The 22940-nt window shown below is 43.2% G+C and overlaps 2 protein-coding genes across 7 annotated transcripts in view; one reads left to right on the plus strand and one right to left on the minus strand.

The window, feature by feature from the left end:
- LOC145714515 (P2R1A-PPP2R2A-interacting phosphatase regulator 1-like) overlaps positions 1-22940 on the minus strand; it is a 110968-nt gene that overhangs the window by 5885 nt on the left and 82143 nt on the right. For 2 of the 3 annotated variants that reach the window (XR_014136871.1, XM_081794053.1), the window contains one exon: positions 15772-16023. The exons of the other annotated variant lie outside the window; for it this stretch is intronic. Coding sequence is in view for 1 of the 2 variants with exons in the window: in XM_081794053.1 (XP_081650179.1) it covers position 16023 (1 nt within the window). In the remaining variant the exon portion in view is untranslated. Of the gene's footprint in view, positions 1-15771; positions 16024-22940 lie in introns of those variants that run through there. 3 annotated transcript variants of the gene reach the window in all.
- Positions 94-22873, plus strand: MOSPD1 (motile sperm domain containing 1). 4 transcript variants are annotated; one of them, XM_081794067.1, is made up of 7 exons: positions 94-232; positions 1878-1953; positions 12110-12367; positions 12479-12554; positions 14698-14915; positions 19698-19859; positions 21854-22873. In XM_081794067.1, the coding sequence occupies exons 3-7, from the start codon at positions 12214-12216 to the stop codon at positions 21883-21885; spliced, it is 642 nt and encodes a 213-aa protein (XP_081650193.1). In that variant the 5' UTR covers positions 94-232; positions 1878-1953; positions 12110-12213; the 3' UTR covers positions 21886-22873. The 4 variants fall into 4 exon arrangements, with proteins under 4 accessions (XP_081650193.1, XP_081650191.1, XP_081650192.1 ...); XM_081794065.1 differs by lacking the exon at positions 1878-1953 and adding an exon at positions 2533-3355; XM_081794066.1 differs by lacking the exon at positions 1878-1953 and adding an exon at positions 10940-11432.

The raw sequence follows: 22940 nt of genomic DNA on the forward strand, positions 1-22940 counted from the left end.
AACTTCGGAGGCCAGGTGGCAGTAAGGAGGCTCCGCCCCCGGCTCCGGTCCCGCCCCTGGCTCCACCTCTTCTCCCTCTTTCCACCCACCCCCAACCGCAGCTCATCCTCGAGGGCGGAGAGAGGTGGCATTTGAGTCCTCCGGTATCCCAGCAGGCAGTGCAGCTTAGAGACGCTGACAAAGGACCGGAGGAGCAGTCGCAGCTGCTTTCCGAGGAGCCGGTGTTGCCGAGGTGAGTCCCCCCCCCCCCCCCCCGTCCCGTCACCCACTTCCTCTGACTTCGGGAAGACGTGGAAGTTACGTTGGCGCGAGACCCCGCGCAAAGAATGAGCCGTACCCAACCCCCGGGTTTGGCTCTGCGACTGACGGCGGGGCTCCGCGGCGCCGGGATGCGGGTGGGAGGTGGGAGCGGGCAGATGGAGTCCTTTCTGCCCCTTCTCTGACTGTCAGCTGCCCGGCCGCCCGCGGATCCCGGCTCCGGGGTCGGGCCGGCCCGTGTGTGCCTTTTTCGTGCCCGGGCGGAGGCAGCAGGCTCGGGATCCTCCCGGTGCCTGCCCGGCAGAGTTCGGTTGCCCCGGGGATGCGACTCCAGGGACAACTCTTTGGCGGATGTTTCGAGGAGGACTGCGGGAGGGAGGTTGACTCCCCATTCGGGGTGACACCGACCTCGCCCTAACTCCTCCTTCCCCCCACCCAGTCGGTCCCCCCCGGCGAGCAACTGGAAGGAAATCGATGGGGCCGGAGCGAGGCGTCCCGGGATGGCCGGAGGGAGGTGAAAGTGGGGTGGCGAGGCAGGGAGGGAGAGCGAACGCCTTCGTGGAATAGTGACGGGGGGCGGTAGTGGAAGGGGTACGTGGCCTGCATCCGTCCCCTTTCCTGGACCTCCGCACGGATCCTGATGGTTGCACCAGCTGCTCGGCTGTAAACAGGCTCACATGACCGGTTTCACATGGAGCCGGCCGGTGTGGGGACGAAGGCTGGAAAGGCTGGGCCCCAGTCAGGTGGAGCTGAAGTCCTAGAACGGACCGTTTGATACTCCCTCTCCTGCCCTCCAGCCCTTAATCAATGTTCTGCGGTTTCGAAGTAACTGACATCTGCCCTCTCCGGACTGAAGTTGCATTTCTGCCCGAGTAGAGTCTAAGAGACCTCACAGCGGGGAGCGAGAGGGCAAATAATAAAAACGGTCCCGATTGTTGACCTCTGAGGGGAATCAGAGATGGACGCAGACCTGGAAAATGGGATCCTTTGGATCTTGCCTAAAAAGCAGCCCTGTTCTATCGGAATGCATTGCGTTCTTAATGTGAATTCCAGACAGAAGGGGAAAAGTCTACTTTTTCAGCCAGGGCACACCTGGAATTTAATACATTCTTGATGATGAAAACCGTGTCCACATTTCCTTTAAGTGCTTGGAAATCTGCCTGTAAAATGCTATATACAGGATACTGACCAGGGAGTGAACACCAACTTTTAGATTACATACATATTTGATAGAAAGCAGTGGGAAGTTTGGAAAACAGGAAACGGGGCCAAAATGTGCCTTTCAAGTTGTTCACGTCTACATACCCAAACGGCATACAAGATCAAACTAGTTTCTGAAGCATTTCTAGAGCTCTCAAAAATACCAGGTTTACTCAAATACCAGGATGTTGGAAAATCTGGAGTTTCTCAAATCTGTAAGGGGTAGTGGTGATAGATTCCCTTTACATGTAATATGTAATTGGATGTAATGGACAACATTCAGTGCAAAGTTACCCCTTTGTAGGCAAAGACAGAAAACAGAACAGATAGCTTATAAAAGAATGCATGTTTCTCTCCTTGAATTGTTCATGCACATTTTCTTCCCCAATTTTTAATTTTTTAATTTTTTTCGCCTGAAGTTTTGACATTTAACTCTAGTTTCTGAAAACGAGAAACTACAAGAAAAGCTTCCCCATCCTCTAATGGCCCAATAAAGTAAGTAATTTGCTACTCTTCATTTTCTGTTTTTAAAACGTTTAAGATGGAAAATAGAGGAATTTTAAATGTTGTCTAAAATTTAAATGAACCGATTATCCATCCGTGTTGCTCTGAATCTTGTTTTGCCACCTTGTAGTATTCTGGAAAAGCTTGCCCTACAATAAATAGATGAAGTGATTTGCTCTTTGAGGCCCTCTGTTTCCTCATCTATAGTATGAAAGTTTTGTTTTAATCTCCAGGGTGCCTGATTGCTCTCAACTTCCATAAAACAGTGCAGTTTTTGATCGGGAACTATTCTTGGACAAAATAAGTTGGTCAAATAAGCCAAGATATTGATATCAGCTGGAAAACATACAGTACATAATGAGAGGTATCCAGAGTCCTAGTAGAAATAGGAATTGTGCTTAAATTCTCATTAGGTAAATTAGCCATGTGGGTTGTCCCTCTCACCTCTCGATCAGGAAATGGAAGATTTAGCCTCAGCTAAATCCTGCCTCCAAAGTTAGAAATAACAGGTACACCCGACTTTCTTGACCTTCCGGGCATAGTACAAAGTGATTCTTTCATTCATTCCAGCTTCTTCCTGAATTAAGTGGACTGTGTGATCAGTGATGAAGTTAGGATGAAAAGAAGGCTCTAGCAGGGTCTCACCTCGTCCGTGCCTTGGTTGGTTCGATCACCGGAACCGATGCCTATTTTCAGCTTTTCAGCGCTTGAAATTTAATTTTGCCAGCACATCCAGAAATTGTCAGTCAGTCTCAAGGATTGGATTCACACTAACCAAACTCACAAAAGATTTTTATGTTACTATGAATGCCAGTTTACTGACTTCCAGTGAGAAGTCAAACTGCCCAGCTGACCGGAAGACTCGTGTGGAAGCCAGGGCACCGTTTGTTTTTGACCCTGGAAACACAAACATTGCGCTCCACCTCCCCTTTTGCTAGGGACCGCGTGGAACAGTTTCAGGAAACGCCTAGTGAGTGGTTGATACCTCCGGCAAGGCTGCAGCTTTTATCTAAAAACCATTTCAGTCACACCTTTGTATGGATATATCCTCGGCACCTGATTGAATCTGGGCCACCCGTAAAAGATCTCTAAACTCTGTTTCCTCCCCATTCCTCCTGCCTTCATCTGGGCCCTCGTCTCTTCATGTCACATTTATTCAAGCGTCGTTTGTATTTTCCTGTAACTACTCCGGAGTTGGGGGCCGTGCTTGCCCCGGTGGCGGCGGCAACTGGTGTTCCTGCTTGAGATCTTATCCAGGCAGTTCTCTGCTCCAAACCCGTCAGAGCATCTTCTCATCGCCTGCAGCGTGGTTCTCCAAGCGCGGCCTGCGTCAGAATCATCCGGAGGGCTTGTGAAAGCGCAGATGACCGGGCCCCACCTCCAGAGCTTCTGGGTCAGTAGGTCTAGCTTGGGACCCAAGAATTTGCCTTGTTAACGAGATCCCGGGTGAAGCTGCTGCCGGTCCAGTACCACATGTTGACAACCACGGGCATCCAGGATCAAGTCTACACCCCCGAACGTGGCTTACAGGATTTTTCACCATCCCTTGCCACTCCCCCATACATGCTATTTTTTAACCACACGCAGTGCCAGAGCTTCATCTTAAGAGTCCCTTTCGTGCTTCGACACATGTTCATCCGGGAACTCACCCCCCTCTCCACTCCCACTGCAAACTCCTATTTAAGGCACACCGTCACTTTCTTTAGGCCCCTAGAGCTTTTTAATCCACCAGCATTTTAACACGGTCACATGATACCCTAATTACTATGTATATCTGGTTTTTGTGCTAGACGGAGTTTTTCGAGGGCGGAGACCATGTTTCCATCCTTGCTCCACCTTCCCTAGCACGGTGCCTAGCGTATAATAAGTGCTCAGTTAATGGTCCTTGAATGACTTTGTGACTCTAAAACGTTGGAGAGTGCCGTAGGTAGCAACATAGGTATTTCATATAATGAAGTAATTAATGTGGATTAATAGGGATTTCGCTTTGAGAATTGCACATACATCTCGAAATAACGGAAGATCTTGAGATCTTGTAAAACAAAGGTTGGAAATAACTAGTTTAAGAAAAATGTGTTTCTTTAAAAAAATGTGTATTCATTTTCAAGAGAGCGTGAGCAGGGGAGGGGCAGGGGTGGGGGGGACAGGGGATCAGAAGTGGGGTCTTGGCCGACAGCAGCGAGCCCCATGCGGGGCTTGAACTCGCGAACCACGAGACCATGACCTGAGCTGAAGTTGGACGCTCAACTGACTAAGCCACCCAGGCGCCCCTAAGAAAAATATTTTTAAAAAGATGCTACTGGAGGGCATCTTTATTATTTTTTTTAATCTTAAAACATACACTACTCAACTTTTACAGTGTATAGACTGTTGTGAAGTCTTTTACTTCGGTAAGACCTCAAAGTACGTGGAAAACCTAGAAAATGTGTAAAGACCAAATAGCCTAATATTTGTACAATGAACCATTTAACCTATAGTGAACAGCACAACAGTGCCTGTGAAACACCTGACTTCAGGAATGTACCAGCCCTTAAAAATCCTAACAGGCAGTACTGGAAATTTCAAGAGGAAGAGAGCCGAGTCGATGAAATGGGAAGGAAGAAGCGGTTTTAACACTGGCGAGACTAGAGCAAAAGAACTTATTGCTCTTAACTGTTTAGTATTTAGCTGGCCACTGGCAGGCCTGCACCAAATATGGCAGAAGGAGATAGTTCCTGTGCCCAGATAAAAGGGAGCGGGCCCAGGGGTGGAGCCAGAACCCTAATCAGAGTAAACACGAGAGCCGGAGAGAGGGGGTCGGTAGCTGGTACACTGGAGCCAAGCAGACGGGTCACTTCACTTGTTTCTGGGGAAGTCTGCTTCAGGTTATCCTTAACCGTTTCAAACCTCAACCCACTTTCTGCACAAGAATCCCCAAGGGCCACTTAACTCCATTTGATTTTCTCGCAGCCTCCCGTTTCCCCCCAAAAGGGGGGGGGGTGCAAATGACACTATGCCTTTAAAGTGGTTTCTGTTTGCAATCTCCATTTTGAGTCTGTAGTGGGCAAAGGTTTGGAAATTCCCACTTCTCTCCGAGTCTTCTCTTTTCCTTCTGGTCAATCGAAAGGGAGGAAAACAGAAAAAAAAAGAAAAAATCACACTGTGGGGGGTGCCGGTCTCCCTGGACTGATAGTGGAGAGTGTGTGAGGACTTATGTGTTTAGACTTTTGTGTGAGTGTGTGTGTGTGTGTGTGTGTGTGTGTGTGTGTGTGTGAGAGAGAGAGAGACAGAGGGAGGGAGAGAGAGTAGTTTACAAACTGGTCACAAGGTGGTGTACAGACATCGGATTTTCTTTCAGATTTTCATTCATGGTTGTATCCCTGTGCCTTTGTACAGAGGAAAAGGACAAGGCCGTTCGTGTATCGTCAGCTGCCAGCTGCACTGTCTCCCTGTAAGGCTGGGGCTCTTCGGGAACCTAGGCGGCCACTGAGGAGCCAGGGCTGATGACAAGGGAGAGGGGCAGGAGAGCGGGCGGGAGGTGTGGGGAGAGACAGCTGGGAGCGCGCGTTCTCTGTTCTCTCACCTGAACCCCTGGCAAGCAGCCACCATAGATTTACTGCTCCCTTAACTGGGATCCTTTCCGTCTTTTATGGACAAAGTGCGCTCAGCTATGAGGTACAGGAATGTTCCTTGATGGGGGAGACTGTTATCAGTAGACGCCCGTAGGCAAAGCTGCTAAGTGCCCGAGGTTGGGTCCATGTAGGATGCCCCCAAACCCAAACCGACAAAAAACCCACAGAAACACGATATGGCATTATGCTTGAAGTCTGGGCCGTCAGAAGTAATCCACACAAAGCCAATGTCAGGATATGCCACGAATACAGTAAGTACAGTAAAAGATCACGTGACAAAATTAGTGAGATCTGTATAGATCAGGGACATAGAGGGGAGACCACAAAGGGGAAATCTGAAGTAGGCTTTGAAGAAGGCAGAACATTTTGGTGTCCAGAGAGGAAGAATAAAATGAACCTTGGGTACCCATGCCCTAGTGAATAGCTACCGACAGCCGTAACTGTTCTTTCATAACCCGGAAAAGAAAGCGTGCTCAACTTAGTAAGTGAAATCGGCTCTCAGTTTCTTTGTAAAACTGAAAAGGAAACACACACATCAGGACTTGCATTTGGGATCCTCCTTTTGAGAGCTCTTCTCTCCTGGAAAAGCAGGGAGATTTTGTAGAGATGAGGGCACGTGTGACAGTGAGCACACCGGAGGCAGGACTTTGGGAATGAGACCCAGAGGAGATGGTTACTGTACAGGGAAGTGTGGGTCTGGAGACCAGAGATTCGCCACCAGTACCCTGTGCAACCTCGGGTAAGTCCCTTAACTCTCCTGGGCGTGCTCTCCTCTTGGGTCAAATGAGAAGGGCTGAGAGCTAACGTTCTTTGGCTTGGTGTGTCTTTGATTTGGGGAAAGCGACCTCCTCAACCGATCTGTAGTGAGGTTTTTACCGGCTTTAGTATATCATCTCTCCCCAGAATTTTTGCACTTTATCATTTTGCGATATGGACAGAAGCAAAGAGAAAGCGTTAGTCTCTGGAAAACCATCAGTTAGAGGCGGGTGTTAGGCTTCATTATGTTTGTTGGCAAAGTCTCTAACGTTGCCCTTGGTGACCTGGTGCTAATTCCTCTCCGGTTTCCATTGGTTGGAGTTCGGGAGGCAATTTATATCTTAGCCAAGGTACGTGCGAAATGGGAACGGGGCTACAAAAAAGAAATAATAAAGTGCTAAAGCCAACGAAACACTTCTTTCTTTAATGGTGACTGGGGGATGGACAGCCTATTCATAATTCATGGGAAAAGGTGTACGTATCCAACTCGTAGAGAGAAAGTTTCAAAATGAGAAGGATAAGAATTCTGAGCCATTATGGAGAGCTAGCAAAACTTGCACTCTGACGTATGCCAGTGAACCTCCCCCTAGGGTTAGAAGCAAGAGTTCAGTGCTTGTTCTGTGTGGTTAACTCTGACTTCCCAGTCAGATTTATAAAGCGTGTCCTACTCCTGTGTAACAGAACATTGCACGTTTTCCTCAGGCTGCCAGCCATCTTAAACCTTTGTTTTTCTCACTGTGATGTGTTTCTGTTGCATATAAAATTATTTTAGGGCCTCCTGGATGGCTCAGTCGGTTGAGCGTCCGACTTCGGCTCAGGTCATGATCTCGCAGTCTGTGAGTTCGAGCCTCGCGTCGGGCTCTGTGCTGACAGCTCGGAGCCTGGAGCCTGTTTCAGATTCTATGTCTCCCTCTCTCTCTGCCCCTCCCCCGCTCATGCTCTGTCTCTCTCTGTCAAAAAATAAACATCAAAAAAAAATTAAAAAAAAATTATTTTAAAGAATTGCAGTCGTTGTATTTAACAGTTGAGGTCTTTCAGTGTTATTAAAGGATCATGAATCGGAAAATGCAATTAACAGAGATTTGTCACACATTGTTTCTAAATTCCTTCTTGAGTTTCAACACTGGCACCTCTTCCGAATTAGGCCCTGGTATAGTGGTTGTTTAATTCGAGTTTTAATTTAATTTAATATAACTTAATCTAATTTTCTTTTATTTATTTTTTATTTTAGGGAGAGAGTGAGCACACTCAGGGCGGAGGGAGGAAGGGACCGAGAGAGAGAGAGAGAGAGAGGGACAGAGAGAGGCAGAGAGAGAGAGAGAGAGAGACAGAGAGAAGGAGAATGAGAATGAATGACTCTCAGGCAGGTTCCATGCTCAGTGCAGAGCCTGATGTGGGGCTCAGTCCCGCAACCCTGGGATCGTGACCTGAGCTGAAATCAAGAGTCGGATGCTTAACCGACTGAGCCACCCAGGCGCCCCCTCAAATTTTTGTTTTAAACTTTTGAATAGGTATTCAAGGGTTCAGAATTCAAAAGGTACAAAAAGTCATCCAGAGAAAACTTCCCCTCCAACCCTGTCCCCAGCCACTCAGTTTGTCTCTCCAGGGGCCGCCCTGGCTATCCTTCCACAGATACTTGACCCATGGCCAGGAACTGTCCCTCTACCACACAAGCGGCAGCATACTGTATACTCTGCATAGTGCCTTGCTTTCCCCACCTAACACTACCCTTGAAGATCAGTCCATATCCACACTACACAAAGAGCTTTCTCCTCTTTTTTTAAAAAGTTTTTTTTAATGTTTATTTATTTTTGAGAGACAGAGTGCGAGCAGGGGAGGGGCAGAGAGAGAGGGAGACGCAGAATCCGAAGCAGGCTCTGGGCTCTGAGCTGTCAGCACAGAACCTGACGTGAGGCTAGAACTCAGGGACCGTGAGATCACGACCTGAGCCGACGTTGGACGCTTAACCGACTGAGCCACCCAGGCGCCCCAAGAGCTGCCTCTTCTTGACAGACGCCTCGTATCCCAATGATTGGCTGTATCATACTTTATTTTATGAATCCCCTATTAATGGACAGTTGGGCTGTTTCCAGTCTTTTACTATTGACGATAGCTAGCCCTTATTGAGTGTTGGGCTTTGTTCTGTGTGCTTCACATAAATTATTTAATCCTCAGTACTGAGGATTAAAAAACCTCCACATGCATAATTTCACACAAGAGGAATATTTATGGTGGATAAATTCCTAGAAGCAGAGTCTCTAGCACCAAGGACGTGTGCGTTCATTTTTTACCAGCTATAGTCAGTGAGCCAGTTTATAGCCCTGTCAGCAATGTTAAGAGCGTGCCTGGTTGCTTCCACCATGTGCTATCAAACTTTTTAAAAAATATTTTTTAAATGTTTATTTATTTATTTTGAAGGAAAGAGCGAGACAGCATGTATGCACGAGCAGGGGAGGGGCAGAGAGAGGGAGAGAGGATCCCAAGCAGGCTCTGCGCTACCAGCAGTGTGGGATCGAGCCCCGCATCGGGGATCGTGAGATCGTGACCTGAGCCGAAATCAAGAGTCAGATCCTTAACTGACTGAGCTACCCAGGCACCCCTCAAACTTTTTGATTTTTGCCAATCTGACAAGTAATAACATGTGTTTCAGTATAGCTTTAGTTTGTATTTCTCTTGTGAGTGAAGTTACATGGCCTTTGGTAAGTTTAAAAACAATTTGTATCTTTCTTTCTTTCTTTCTTTCTTTCTTTCTTTCTTTCTTTCGAGAGGGCTCAATTAAGTGAGGGGCAGAGAGAGAAAAGAGGGAGAGACAGAAGCAGGGCTCACCCAAAGTGGGGCTTGTGTTCACCTGATGTGGGACTCGAACTCCTGAATTATGAGATCATAACCTGAGCTGAAATCAGATGCTTAACAGACTGAGCCACCCAGCACCCAGTATGTCAGTTTCTATAAAATATTGTAGCATTTGTTCATTTTTATAGAGTGCTTTTTCATAGTGATTTATATTTCCTCTACATACAGTAGGGGAGTTAGACATGGCCTGTGATTGAAAATGTTCTTTTGGCTTCGCTTAGAAGTTTTCTTGTCTTGCAGTGTTTTAAGAGTTTTTATATAGTTGAATTTATCAATATATTTTGGTTTCTGGTTGTTAGAAAGCCTCAGATTATATAAAAAAAATGACCCATGGTTTCTGGTGTTTTATGGTTTTATTTTTCTACATTTAAAACTTGGATCCATTTGGAATTTACCCTAATAAAATTTTAGAATTTTACAAGGTGTTAGGAATAAATTCAACTATTTTCCTCCCCCTAGTTGGATTCCTGGTTTTACCAACATTTATCGACTAACCTATTTTCCATAAATCAGATGCCATCCCACCTTTTACCATAAGCGAAATTCTCATCCTAACATAGTTTCAGAATGAGATGTTGAATATTATTTAGTGAGGGCAAACTTGTTTGTTCTGTTTCTAATAGCCAAGCTTACTAAGCAAGTAATAGAGCTAACTATTTTCTGTCAAAAACAATATGCCAGACTTCTGAGAGCACATTATCCAAATAGAAATGTGTATGGCTCTTAGCAGACAGAAAAGTCGTGAAAGAAAAGACAGAAAGTCGTGGCAAATAAAAACTCAAAATTAGAATGATTTCACCAGATGTTCTTCAGAATGATCTTACTTTTATTGTACTACAACGGGCAGTTTGGTAGAGTGGAGACGCCGGACTGAGGGCAGGAGGCCTGCTGACTTTCTGTCTAGTCTCTTCCTCATCTAATAACCCCAGCAAACACTTAGAACATTGCCTGGCCTACAGTAAGTGCTGAAAGCATTGCATGTATTAATTAATTCAGTATGTGTAATTAATAAAAAGTTTGTAATCTGTTATGAATTATACACACATTAAATGTTATTACTAATAGAAATGTCAATAGGCCCTTTCAGCTTGGTCAAAAAAACCCCAAACCCAAAACCAACCCACAGCTGTCATGAGCTACATGTGTGCCACAAAGTATAAGGATAAGAAGTCAAATGATGATCCGGGAAAGCTGGGAGATTATGACCTTCCCAGTGTTGTCCCTCACCTCCACATTTCTGTGACTTGGCATAGGCCGTTCCCTAGGTCAGAGAGCCTTTCCTACCTGTGGCCCCCACCCTCCCCCCAGACACAGAAGTATATATCTTTTTTTTTCTTTAGGAACTACCTCAAATGTCGTCTCTTGGCCCCTCTTCCAGGTAGACTAGTTCAGGCAGTCTTGTAAATGCCTAGCACTTTTATATAGAGTGGTATGCCTCATGACAGGGGTAGATTAAATATTGTCCCATCAGTTAGACTCGAGTCTTTTGAGGTCAGGGCCCTCTGTGTATCTCTGCACAGCTCCTGACATAGTTGCTGGCTTATAACAGGTGTTCAACTGAAAGGAAAGAATAAAAACGTGTATCCATGATTACACAGTATCTTCCTTGATAAAAGTTAGAAAGGCCTCAGGCAGAATCAGCACACAGGCCCCTGATAGCGGGTAAAACCAAACACCTTAATCTTCTGTTCTGTTTCTCTTTGACTGTGTGGGAACCTGAACACAAAGTATTAAGTGGTTTATGGCCTATTTTAAAGGTATGCTCTACCGAGTGAAAAATCAGACATTTCCCGTGATCGCATTGTTCCAGCTTGTGCATTTTCAAAAGCCATATTCTTAGGATGGTAGCTAAACGGAACGTTGTTGATTAAAATTAGCCTGAGAAGTAAACACAGAAACATCACACACACCAGACCGTCAGACTTCTGCCAGCCACAACTATTCAGAACATCCTCGAGAACCCCAGAAGGAATCCAAAAGGTCTCTAAGTTGGAAGCAAATAGTTCTCACGAAGCCTGTGTACTTGACGTAGGAGGGGAGGCACAGTGCCACTTGCGTGCCACAGCCTATTTACTGACTTTGAATTTTCATAGAAGACTCCCAAGGACTCCTTAATAAGTCTGGATATTCAGCTTCCTTTCAAGACATTTTTGCTTGTCTTGGGTTTTCGGTAGAAAAAAGATGAAAAGAACTCTTCCACCCATGCGGCCAGAAAGCACTAACTAAAGCATGGTTGAAATGAGTGTGAAAGTAAGTCTCATGTTTTTCTCCCACAAATCACGGAAACTTCCTTTGTTTTATACTTTTTAGTCTTTAAGAAGTCTGGTTAGCTCACATAAAGTCAGTTGTGACAATACTTGATTTATTCTTTTTTAAAGAAGTTTGTTTATTTGAGAGGGAGTGTGAGCAGGGGAGGGGCAGAGAGAGAGGGAGAAAAAGAGAGAAAGAGAGAGGGAGGGAGAATTTCAGACAGGCTCCATGCTCCGCATGGAGCCTGACATGGGGTTCAGTCCCACAACCCTGGGATCGTGACCTGAGCCGAAATCAAGGGTCGGATGCTCAACCGACCGAGCCACTCAGGCGCCCCTGATTTATTCCACTTCTTAAGAAATCCGAGGGTTTAAAAGAGTGCTGTCCGTGATCGCACCTCTTTGAAAGAGGGTGATTAATTTGAGGTAGAAACACTTCTTTATCTAGCATTTATGTAATTTATCATAGGTTGAAATCTTGAATGTGAAGGAGTGTGTGTAAATTTCTTTGCATAGTTTGGTACTAACCGTATAAGTAGGCCAAGAGGAAAAGTCAAAAGGTATCTTTAAAATGATTTGGGGACCTATTTTAATGCAAGCTGAACATGCTTTTTTGTGGAGGGACAACAAATGAAAACAGGTATCATTCGATTTCCTTCTCTCTTCTTCTCTTTCTAGATTGCCAAAATGCTTTGGAGTTTTTAACTAACTGACTTAAGAAAAGTCCAAAATAGATTTGAGACTGTAAAAACAGAAGCTGCAGCAAGGGGGATTCAGTGCCAATGCATCAACAAAAAAGACAGCCAGAGTTAGTGGAAGGAAATCTTCCTGTTTTTGTGTTTCCCACGGAGCTAATATTTTATGCAGATGACCAGTCAACACATAAGCAAGTGTTGACTCTGTATAATCCCTATGAGTTTGCCTTAAAGTTCAAAGGTGAGTCTCCCAGGTCTATTTCATGGAGTTTTAACTAGTCCCTACTAATTTTTTACTTGTAGAAACTAATTTTTAAGAAACACTAATGGCCATTGTGACTTTTTCTTTCAGTTTTGTGTACTACTCCAAATAAGTATGTTGTCGTCGATGCTGCAGGTGCAGTCAAGCCTCAGTGTTGTGTGGATATGTAAGTCGAAATCACTTCCCGGTAACATGTTTTAAGTGTGTTCATATTTATGTGTTTAACTTGAAAAGGCTCTCGTCCTGAAGCCGTTCCCACATAGGCATTTGATATATTTTGAATTTCTGCTGGAAGTTTTAGTCTCAAAATTCTTAAGAAGTCCCTAAGATTCCAAACAGGTTGACCAAATACTTAATAGTATTTCATGGTGTTGGAGCTGATATGTGTGTTAATACTTCCACGAACATTTCCTCATTGTTTTGCTTTTAGTCAGAGCAGGGTCATTTATGAAGGTAAACTTCTGACTTATTCTTTTAAATTTCTCTAGCTATAATAGGGAATTTAGCTTTCTTCGGAACATCCTATTATAGCGGCATTTGGGAAACGAATAACACTACGTTCACAGAACGATGGTAATAGGAGTTCATCTGAAATGATTCAGCTAATAAGCCTGGAAGTTAATCTATACACACAGGAAGGAAGTGTGTGACTACTCATCTGTAAAAGGTTATCTGAGCTCTTCCAGATAATTTCGTCTTAGGGTGTCAGATAAATGATTATTTGTTCAAGCTGTTCATATTTAATTTTCACTTTGGAGCCAGTGGTGACCAGATGGATCCATTGACCAGCTCTTTTTAAAAAAAAATTTTTTTAATGTTTTATTTATTTTTGACAGAGAGGGAGAGAGAGACAGAGCATGAGCGGGGGAGGGGCAGAGAGAGAGGGAGACGCGGAATCCCAAGCAGGCTCCGGGGCTCGAACTCGTGAACCACGAGATCGTGACCTGAGCTGAAGTCGGACGCTCAACCGACTGAGCCACCCAGGAGCCCCGCCATTGACCAGCTCTTAATTTAAGCTACCGAGTAAACCATATTTGTTTAAATCTTCCATGAGAATGAGAAGCACACGTGTTTTCTGTCCGAACACATTTTCATCCTCTCCTGTCCGTAAGATGATATATCTTTAGAGGACGTGTTTTCACAGGTGTCTTTTGATTTTCATTCAATACACAATAAGCAAAGGACTACTCCAAAGAAATGTAGTCTCTTGCCCAATAAATGTGTTATCTTTGACCTAATCAGTTTGTGTTCTCTATTAACAACGAAGCAAAATAAATGGAATTGCAGATAACTCTCATAAAAATTGAAGTGCTTTAGACTCTTTTCAGAGGAACACGGAGGTGCGTTGTCAGCCTTCTGGTTAGCCTTCTGGTTGACACTGGTCATACTGGGTTATTTACTTATTCAATTGCTTGTTTTTACCTGTGTGCATAGACTTGCAATTCTGAGTCTAGGTGAGGTTTGTTACGTGAATGATAAGTGTCAGTAGAAGTCGATGAGACTTTTGTGAGGAAGAAACCATCTTACATATGTCCTATTTAGTAACTTTTGCTGCCCACAGATATCAAGGGGGAAAAAATGCCATTGCTAAAAGGAATTTTCTTTACCTATGTTTTCTTTTACTTCAGACTTTAAAAACATTTTTTACATTTACTTATTTATTTTGAGAGAGAGAGAGAGCAAGTGGGGTGGGGGCAGAGAGAAGGGAGAGAGAGAATCTCAAGCAGCCTTTTCAGCGCAGAGCCGGATGCGGGGCTCGAACTCACAAACTGTGAGGTCACGACCTGAGCCGAAATCAAGAGACCGATGCTTAACCAACTGAGCCACCCAGGCACCCCACTTAAGAGTTTTATTCTATGTTGCAGAGTATGTGTTCTCATCAGAGATTTTATTAAAACATTTTTTTAAGTTTATTCATTTTGAGAGAGTGAGAGATTGCACAGCATGAGTGGGGGAAGGGCAGAGAGAGGGAGAGAGGGAATCCCAAGCAGGCTCTGCGCTGTCAGCGCACAGAGTCCGACACAGGGCTCAGTCTCATGAACTGTGAGATCATGACCTGAGCCAAAATCCAGAGTTGGACCCTTAACCGACTGAGCCACCCAGGCGCCCTGTGTTTTCATCGAGTATTTTAGAACCACCCATTTCCTTTTGGTCTATGCTATGATTTTGTTTTAACATCATTAGCCAATTTCTGTATTTGAGTATTTGGGTATAAGTCAGCTAATGTTCTCTTGTATGAAATCTCTGGCTGAATTCCATTTGACAGGCCCCCAGAAACCTAAACAGCATTTATTTTTTAATGTTTTCAGTGTGATTCGTCATAGAGACGTTCGATCCTGTCACTATGGTGTAACGGACAAATTCCGTCTCCAAGTTTCCGAGCAAAGCCAGAGGAAGGCTTTAGGAAGGAAAGAGGTTGTGGCTACTCTTCTCCCATCTGCAAAAGAACAACAAAAGGAAGAAGAGGAAAAAAGGATAAAGGAACATTTAACTGAAAGTTTATTTTTTGAGCAGTCCTTTCAACCAGGTAGTCTTGGTTTGCTTTGAAAGCCCTTTGGAGGTCTTATGCATGTCTAACTTGAAAACAGGGAGCTAAGAATCATTACTAGAAAAATGATCTGCCCCCTTAAACCTAATTAACTACTTCCAAACCGAACTTAGAGATCTGGTACCCTAACGTCAAGCAAGAGGCCTCGAGCTAGCCTTGAAACAGGGAGAAAGCGTCTCGGCAGCAGCCGAGGCCGTCAGGACAGGGTGCTATAGCCTTTTACATGTGTGTGGCCTGAGAATGCAGCTACCGCGCTCGATGGGGCTAGCGCAATTTGGCAGTTATATACTTTTGTTTCTGTGACTTTCCCGTATCCTTTCTCATTTAATTAGTTCGAAGGAGGAGAGAGATTGTGTTTGGCAATAGGCCAAGCTTGGTGCACCGTTCATATTATTTTGAAAAAAAAATCTCATTAAAGTTGAAGTTAATTAAACTAAGTAGATTATAATATCCCCTGTGGGCTATTAATTGAATCCCTCTCCATTCCTCATTTCCTTCCAGCTTAGATATTCAGAAGCGTTATGATATATTCTTTCAACATTGACACTATCCTCATATTCAACTCTTTGGACGTCAGTCCTCCTCCCTCTTAACTTCTCATTATCTTCTTCCAACCCTATTATAAGAGGAGGAAGATAAAATTTTCCATAGAAAAACATGGAAACTTTTTGATAGTGATAGATGAATGTGATAGCAGCTGTCCTTGAAATTGCAACATTATCTATGAGGAATTAAAAACAAATCTACTTGTCATTACATTAATTCACAGATCCCTATCAGTTTGTTCATCCTAGAGTGTTTATTTGGATACCACAGGGAGTAATGCCTCTTTGATTTACTGTAGGCAAGAGTCTTCTCTGTCCATGCAGGCAGTGCCCAGATTTTCTGCTGTACCAAGACCAGGGACTAGGTAGCAGCCAGTAGATTGCTTTCTTCTCAGCAACTGTCATGGACTGACAGGACCAGATTTTCAGCTTTTGAAGCTGAAAGAGAACCTCTGGTAAATGTCGCTTTGATCTCCGATCAGTATTGCGAAGTTGACTTATAAATATTTATGAAATGCAAGATTCCCCCTGTAAAATGCCTTCTGTAGAATAAGAAGAGTCATATAATGAGTATTTGTTTTTTGATGTTAAATTCATAAATGCATAATTGGTTCATTTCTGTTTTTAACAGACCAGTTTATTTTATTAAAAAAAATTTTTTTTAGTGTTTATTTTTTGAGGGAGAGAGAGAGACCAGAGCACAAGCAGAGGAGGGGCAGAGAGAGAGGGAGACACAGAATGCAAAGCAGGCTCCAGGCTCTGAGCTGTCAACACAGAGCCCGACATGAGGCTTGAACTCACAAACCGTGAGATCATGACCTGAGCTGAAGTCAGATGCTCAACCGACTGAGCCACCCAGGTCCCCAACAGACCAGTTTAATAGCCAAAAAACATAAGGGTTAAAAGTTCAGTTTTATCTATCTATCTATCTGTCTACCTATCGATAGATATTTCCTTTAGTTTAAAATTTATTACAGTTCTGGTGAAAATCATCCTAAAAGATTAAGTAATTACAGCGTGTATTAATTGAGCATTTTATTCTTATTTTACTTTGATAATGATCCTTTGGTATCTGAAGTGTATTAGGAAATTCTTCTAATTGTGAAATCAAAGTAGGTAAATGAATGAGGTGATTTCTGTTTTCAAAACAAAACAAAACAAACCTCTCTAAGCCAGCCATGTCGGGAAGCTGAAGGAAGGCAAGCACCTTCCTTGTCTCATTGACCGTCATGTCCTCGGCACCTAGCACAGTGCCCGGCACAGGGTAGTGTGTACGTGGCCTTCACTAGGAGGCCTGGACTTCTCATCTGGCAGGGTCTGTTGGCTTGGTTTTCTTTGTCTTACAAGGTTTCCATGGCTCTCACCAGTCTTCAGAGCGAAGGGGATACTGCAGTAGAGCCCCATATGAAGTCCTGACCGAGCTGTCCAGTTAGCGAGTAGTTACCCCAATGTTTCTAATGTGGCAGGAAACCAAGTAAAGTTTTCTTCTCTAATAGAGTATAAGGGTGACTGATGGAGTCTGTGTTGACAAAGTAGTATTTGTCACTTCTCCCGTTTATTAAATTCATAGTAAATTATGTCTGGTTTCCAGTATGTAGAATTCTACACTTTTTCATTGAGTTTCTCTAAGCTGAAATGTCGAAACGAATCGAGATTGTTTGGGGGGAGGTTTTGAACTGTCCTTATTTTTGCACATCTTTGGCTCAGAAAGATGTTTATTAGACATATTACAAGGGCAACAACGTTGTGAGCCTCCGCGAACCAGCCAGAAAATGGTCAAAGGCTAGATCATGAAAGATTTGGGTTTTATAAATGTATTGAAAGGCAGTAAAAATGAGAAATGTCTTCTCGAGTTGATTGTACTAGAAAAGACATAGCAGTAACAAATTCAAAAAGGAAAACAGCACCTACAGTCCCACACACTTCACAGATCTGCTTATGTAAGTGTTCCGTGTTACTTTCCAGACCTCGTCTGTGTGCGTGAATACACTCATACATACATTTTTTTCATTTAACAGAAATTTAAGAGAAACCCACAAAGCATACTTTTACAAACGACCACAGCCCAGGTTTATTAGGAAGATGTTTTGAAAAGATGCAGCTGAACCTTAGTGGGTCTGTCTTAATGATATTACTAATGAACTGCTATGTCTATGCAGTGTTTGAGTCTGTGCCCTCTGGCTTAAGAAAATTACAGTCGTCATTACTGTTTGTAACAGTGAAAGACTGAAAATGACCTAAAAGTCCATCGATTGGGGATTGATTAAATTATGAGCGTTCATGAGATGGGATGCCAGGCAGGCATTTATTTACAAGGATCTGATAGAATGATAGATGGTTATACATTGACTAAGAGGCTCAAATATATTTCTGAGAGGAAAAAACAGTTATAGAACACTGTGTATATTATGGTCTCATTTATGTTAAAAAAAGTTTTTACATGTTTATATGGGTATTTATAAAATCCGAAAGGATCTATATCAAGCCTTAACCGTGTTCCCTCTGGGGGGATGGGACCAGTCAGGAAACTGTTTTCTCCATCTCTGTAAAACCTTTGCAACAATCTTGTAGTTTCAGCAAAAAAGCAATTTCCCTTTTGAAAGATTTCAAGCATCTATGCAAATGTCTTTGGAATTTTTCTAAATACTAAAAGTTCCTTGAGATGATCTTTATTGTGGGTTTGTAGCCAGCAGTGTAGTTTTCACAAACAAATGTTTTCCTTGAAAGCCTATCTCTGCAGCAGATATAAAGATATTTCATTTATTAACTAACATAATAAGACTTGTTTTTCGGTATTTATGCTATGGTTTCATCTCATGCAGTAATCACTACAAAATCTGAATTTGTTTTCACCTGTATGGCTTTGGCAAGGCTCCATTAAACTTCATGCAACAGCTAAGGTGTTAATAATTTAGAAAAGCTGCATTTAATAATAAAATGAACAGCGTTATTTCATTAATAAAACACCAGATTGTGTTGCTGTTGGCTATTCCTTTTAATGAAAGAAGGGTGGTGCGAAAAACTAGATGAACAGAATGTACTGTTACTGGGTTTCTTAAAAATATGGCCATGAATATTGTACACATACAGCCAGAACTGTTGAATAGCAGGCCTGATCGTGTTTTTTTTTTATTTATTTTATTTGATCGTGGTAAGAACACTTAACATGGGATCTGCCCTACTCACACATTTTTAAGTGCACGATACAGTAGCGTTAACTATAGGCACAATGTTGTACGGCAGATCTCTAGAACTTACTCATTTTACTTTATGCCCATGATTAGCTTCTCCCATTTTATTTTTTATTTTTTATTTATTTTTTTTTAAATTTTTTTTTTTAACGTTTTATTTATTTTTGAGACAGGGAGAGACAGAGCATGAACGGGGGAGGGGCAGAGAAAGAGGGAGACACAGAATCGGAAGCAGGCTCCAGGCTCTGAGCCATCAGCCCAGAGCCCGACGCGGGGCTCGAACTCACGAACCGTGAGATCGTGACCTGAGCCGAAGTCGGACGCTTAACCGACTGAGCCACCCAGGCGCCCCAGCTTCTCCCATTTTAAACACACACCCCCCAGTCCCTGGCAACCACCGTCCTACTCTCCGATTCTGAGTTCGGCTCTTTTAGACACTTCACGTGAGTGGAATCATGCAGTATTTGTCCTTCTGTGACTGGTTTATTTCATTTAGCGGGATACTTGCCAGATACTGCTTTTACTTTCTTCTTGGCTGTAAATGGGGTAGAGCAGAGGACAAGAATCTTCACAGGTAGCTTTAAAACACTCAAGTAGTGCCTTTCTGCTGCTTTAAACATTTTCAAAAACGGTAGCAGGATGCCACAGTTATTAGGACCACACTTGTCTGGAGACCTACCTAAGATGCTCTCAGAAGGCAGTGCGCTCCAAAAGGAGTGGACACAAGAAATACATTGGGGTGAAACTGATTAGGGTGAGGTTGGGGGCGGGGTAAGAATGGTGACCTTTCGGCAGGAGCTCGCTACCTCATAATGCCACTTCACCACTCTATTCTGTAATGGCCCAGCAGTTATGGGCTTCCAGATAAGTCCAGCAGATAGGTCCCCATGGAATGGAAATGTTGGGGAAAGAGAGAAGTCAGACAAAACCAGAATCCTGGTGAGTGGTGGGCAGTTTATGTGAACCAACTTTGGTCTTAAGTCCTTTTCAAACAAGCAGGCTCGGGGATTTTTGTCTTTTTACAGAAAACAGAACTGTCTCTTCAGGACCTAGTTTACTAACTGTCTTCCTGGGAGTGGTGTGCATTGCGGCTTTGATGCTTCCTACGCTGGGGGATGTGGAATCGCTGGTGCCTCTCTACCTCCACTTAAGTGTGAATCAAAAATTAGTGGCTGCTTATATCTTAGGTAAGTGTTTGGAGGATGCATTTGGGCCCTATGTGTGGGCTCAGAGGTGGCGGTGGTGCTGACACCTGTTTAATTTTTTTTTTTTTTTTTTTTAGAAAAACAGGTAAGATTGCTTCAAAAGCATGTGTTGAGGTGTTGAGGTAATGTGCACTTTAAGATTTAATTTTTGGCTTTCACTGAGTTCTTTTTTTTTTGAAGGTCATTTATTTAAGTAATCTCTACACCCAACGTGGGGCTCGAACTCATGACCCCAAGATCAGGAGTCGCCCGCTCTTGTGACTGAGCCAGCCAGGTGCCCCTACAATTAGTTTTTTGTAGCCTATTGATCTAGTACCTAATACTGTATTCAGTTATCTTCATTTTGCTGATTTTCAATGGTATAAGACATGTAGAAGATGTAAAATGCATATATTCCACGATCCAGCATTTCTACTTCTAGGGATTGGAGGGAATCACCTCGACGTAGTGCATACAGTGACCTAGGTGAACACTGCAGCCTTGTTGAACCTCGTGAGCCTTTCTCTTTAAGCCCGTTCCCATATTTCCTGTTAAATTATTCTTTCAGCCATCCTAGCTTGAAATCTTATAATTACCTTAACCGAACAGGTACTCAGTACCTGCCATGTGTCAGGGATCAGGGTTCTGGTGATGACAGACCCTGTCTTCGTAGTCTCCTGGCACCTCTTCTGAGACGCCAAGTCATCAGTATTCTTTCAGTGTTCCTTGGAATGCTCTTTTTTTTTTTTTTTTTTTTTAATTTTTAAAAAAATTTTTTAGAGAGTACAGGTGAGCAGCGGGTAGGGCAGGGAGAGAGAGAGAGAATCCTAGGCAGACTCCATGCTCAGTATGGAACCCGGTGCGGGGCTTGATCCTACAGCCTTGGGATCGTGACCTGAGCTGAAATCAAGAGTCGGATGGACGCTCAGCCGACTGAGTCACCCAGGCGCCCCCTTGTCTCTTTTTTTTTTAATTGAAAAATTGTCTTCTAAATATGACCCCCTACCTTCTGTCTGTGTCCCTTCTCTTCCTATTCTCCCCCCCCCACACACACCCTTGCCCTTTATTTTCTCCCAAATGCTCCATCACATTGCTGTTAGACCGATGTCCCTTCTGGTCTGGTTTTACGGCCACCACTCCCTACTGAGGAGCCTTCAGTGGTTCCCCAAGTCCATAGGAAGAAGTAGGAGTCCACAGTTTGGCATCTAAGGCTCTCCACACTCTGTGACTTCTTTGAGCTAATCTTGTCTAGCTGATTCCCTGTATAAATCCTGGATCGGAGCCTGTCGGATTATTTATTGATTCCCCGAAAAGCTCATTCTGAGAGTCCGCTCAACCTCCTTGTGCTCGCTCTTGCCATCTTCCCTCACCTGAAATGCCCGCCGATCGCATTCTCCTTTATCATTCCTGTCAGTCTTTTAGGCTTATTTCAGCTTTACCTTTTGGGGCACCTTTTCTGACTGCCCTGGTCCTACGCAATTATTCTCCTTCTCTGTACTTTATCACTCACTTTTTTTCCTTAGGCCACTTATTTAGGACTGAGCATATTCTTCTGTTATTACATTTTTATGGTTTTACATATGGAGTCTCTTCAAAAGAGGCCAAACAGGAATACTATGCTTCTGTCTCTTTGTGGTCCTAGAGCCCCGGGATGGGCTCGGAATGTGTTTGTTGATGAAGTTGGCGGGCTTTACTGATACTTGAAAATGCTGTGTCTGCTATGTGACTGGATAAAGCGGGAGGTATATTTGATGGTTAAAAAATTAGCTATGGCCAGACATTAGTGATTTAATTAAATCTGTCCAGTGACTGCCCATTGCTATAAATTGGATTTCTTCTGTATAATATCAGCTGTTCACACTGACTTTGAATTCTTGGTAGAGTGCCTGTCCATGTGCTGTCTTTTATTTGTTCATTGGGGCCTAAACAATTACTTAGTGAATGGAAGATTTTGTAAAATGCACGGCTTTAACTTTTCTTCAATTTTTTTCTTTCAGGTCTTATCACAATGGCCATACTTAGAACATGAGCAAGGAATTCAGTTGACTTCTGAAGTAAATTTATCTTGCAAATATGAATGTGGACTGCCTTTTATCTCTTTCACTCCATTAACATGCTACAAACTATTGAGTGATTTACAATAATTGCAAATGTATAATTGCAAACGTATAATATATATTTTAAATTACTCTATAATTTTATTTGAAGGACTCTAGCACATTATGATACAGACAGCAAGGATGCCTCAATTACGCCTAGGAAATTATTTGAAAAAATTCTTTTTATATCTAAACCGATTATGCAAAAGACTTTAACCATCTGTTATTTTCTCATCTTTTTTTCTAATTTACTCTGATTAAGGTCGTATGTCCTTCACAGTTAAAGGCCTGAAAGAGCAAACTGACCAGCTTAAATGTAAAATGACATTTCCTAACTACAAACATCAATGTTCCTATGTAAATTATACCTTGTCCTCTCATTATAAACAGTTGCCATGGTGTTTCTAAAATAAGTTTCACGGTTAATGTGTGGAGGGCACCAAGAGAAAAAGCATAAAGTGCTGAGGGATCATGCTTATCCTATCCTAGGATCTCACAGGAGACCAGACATATTTCATTCATCTGGTGAACTACAGCACAGGTTGTGGTCCAGACACAAAGCATGTGGGGGTTTTTGCAACCCTCAGAAGTAGGGTGACTTCTCTATTTGGCCTAAGAAGTCTAAAGGAAGGTAGGCATTTGTTTAGTTAATTGGTTCACCCTGGCTTTACCTCTGGATAATGCTTTCTGTTAACAGGAGGAAAAAAATCACTTTATCATTTCTTCCTAGCCCTTTGCCTGACTGTAAGCAACTAGCCCGGTCTGGGGTTACCAGATGCCGGGTGGTTTACATGGAGATATTTTTCACCTTTAAACTCCAAGCCAAGTATACAAAATCCTTGATACGTGTCTATTTTATAACAGTCACGGAGATATTTTTTAAGTTTGTATTTATTAAAACAACTTTACCAAAAAAAAGCCCCTAAAGCACAACTATTTACATTTCTTTGTAGCGTCTCTGATCTTTAACCACATATATGCAGTT

This window comes from Panthera onca, chromosome X (genome assembly GCF_046562875.1).
Source record: "Panthera onca isolate mPanOnc1 chromosome X, mPanOnc1 haplotype 2, whole genome shotgun sequence".
In the NCBI taxonomy this organism is placed as follows: Eukaryota; Metazoa; Chordata; class Mammalia; order Carnivora; family Felidae; genus Panthera; species Panthera onca.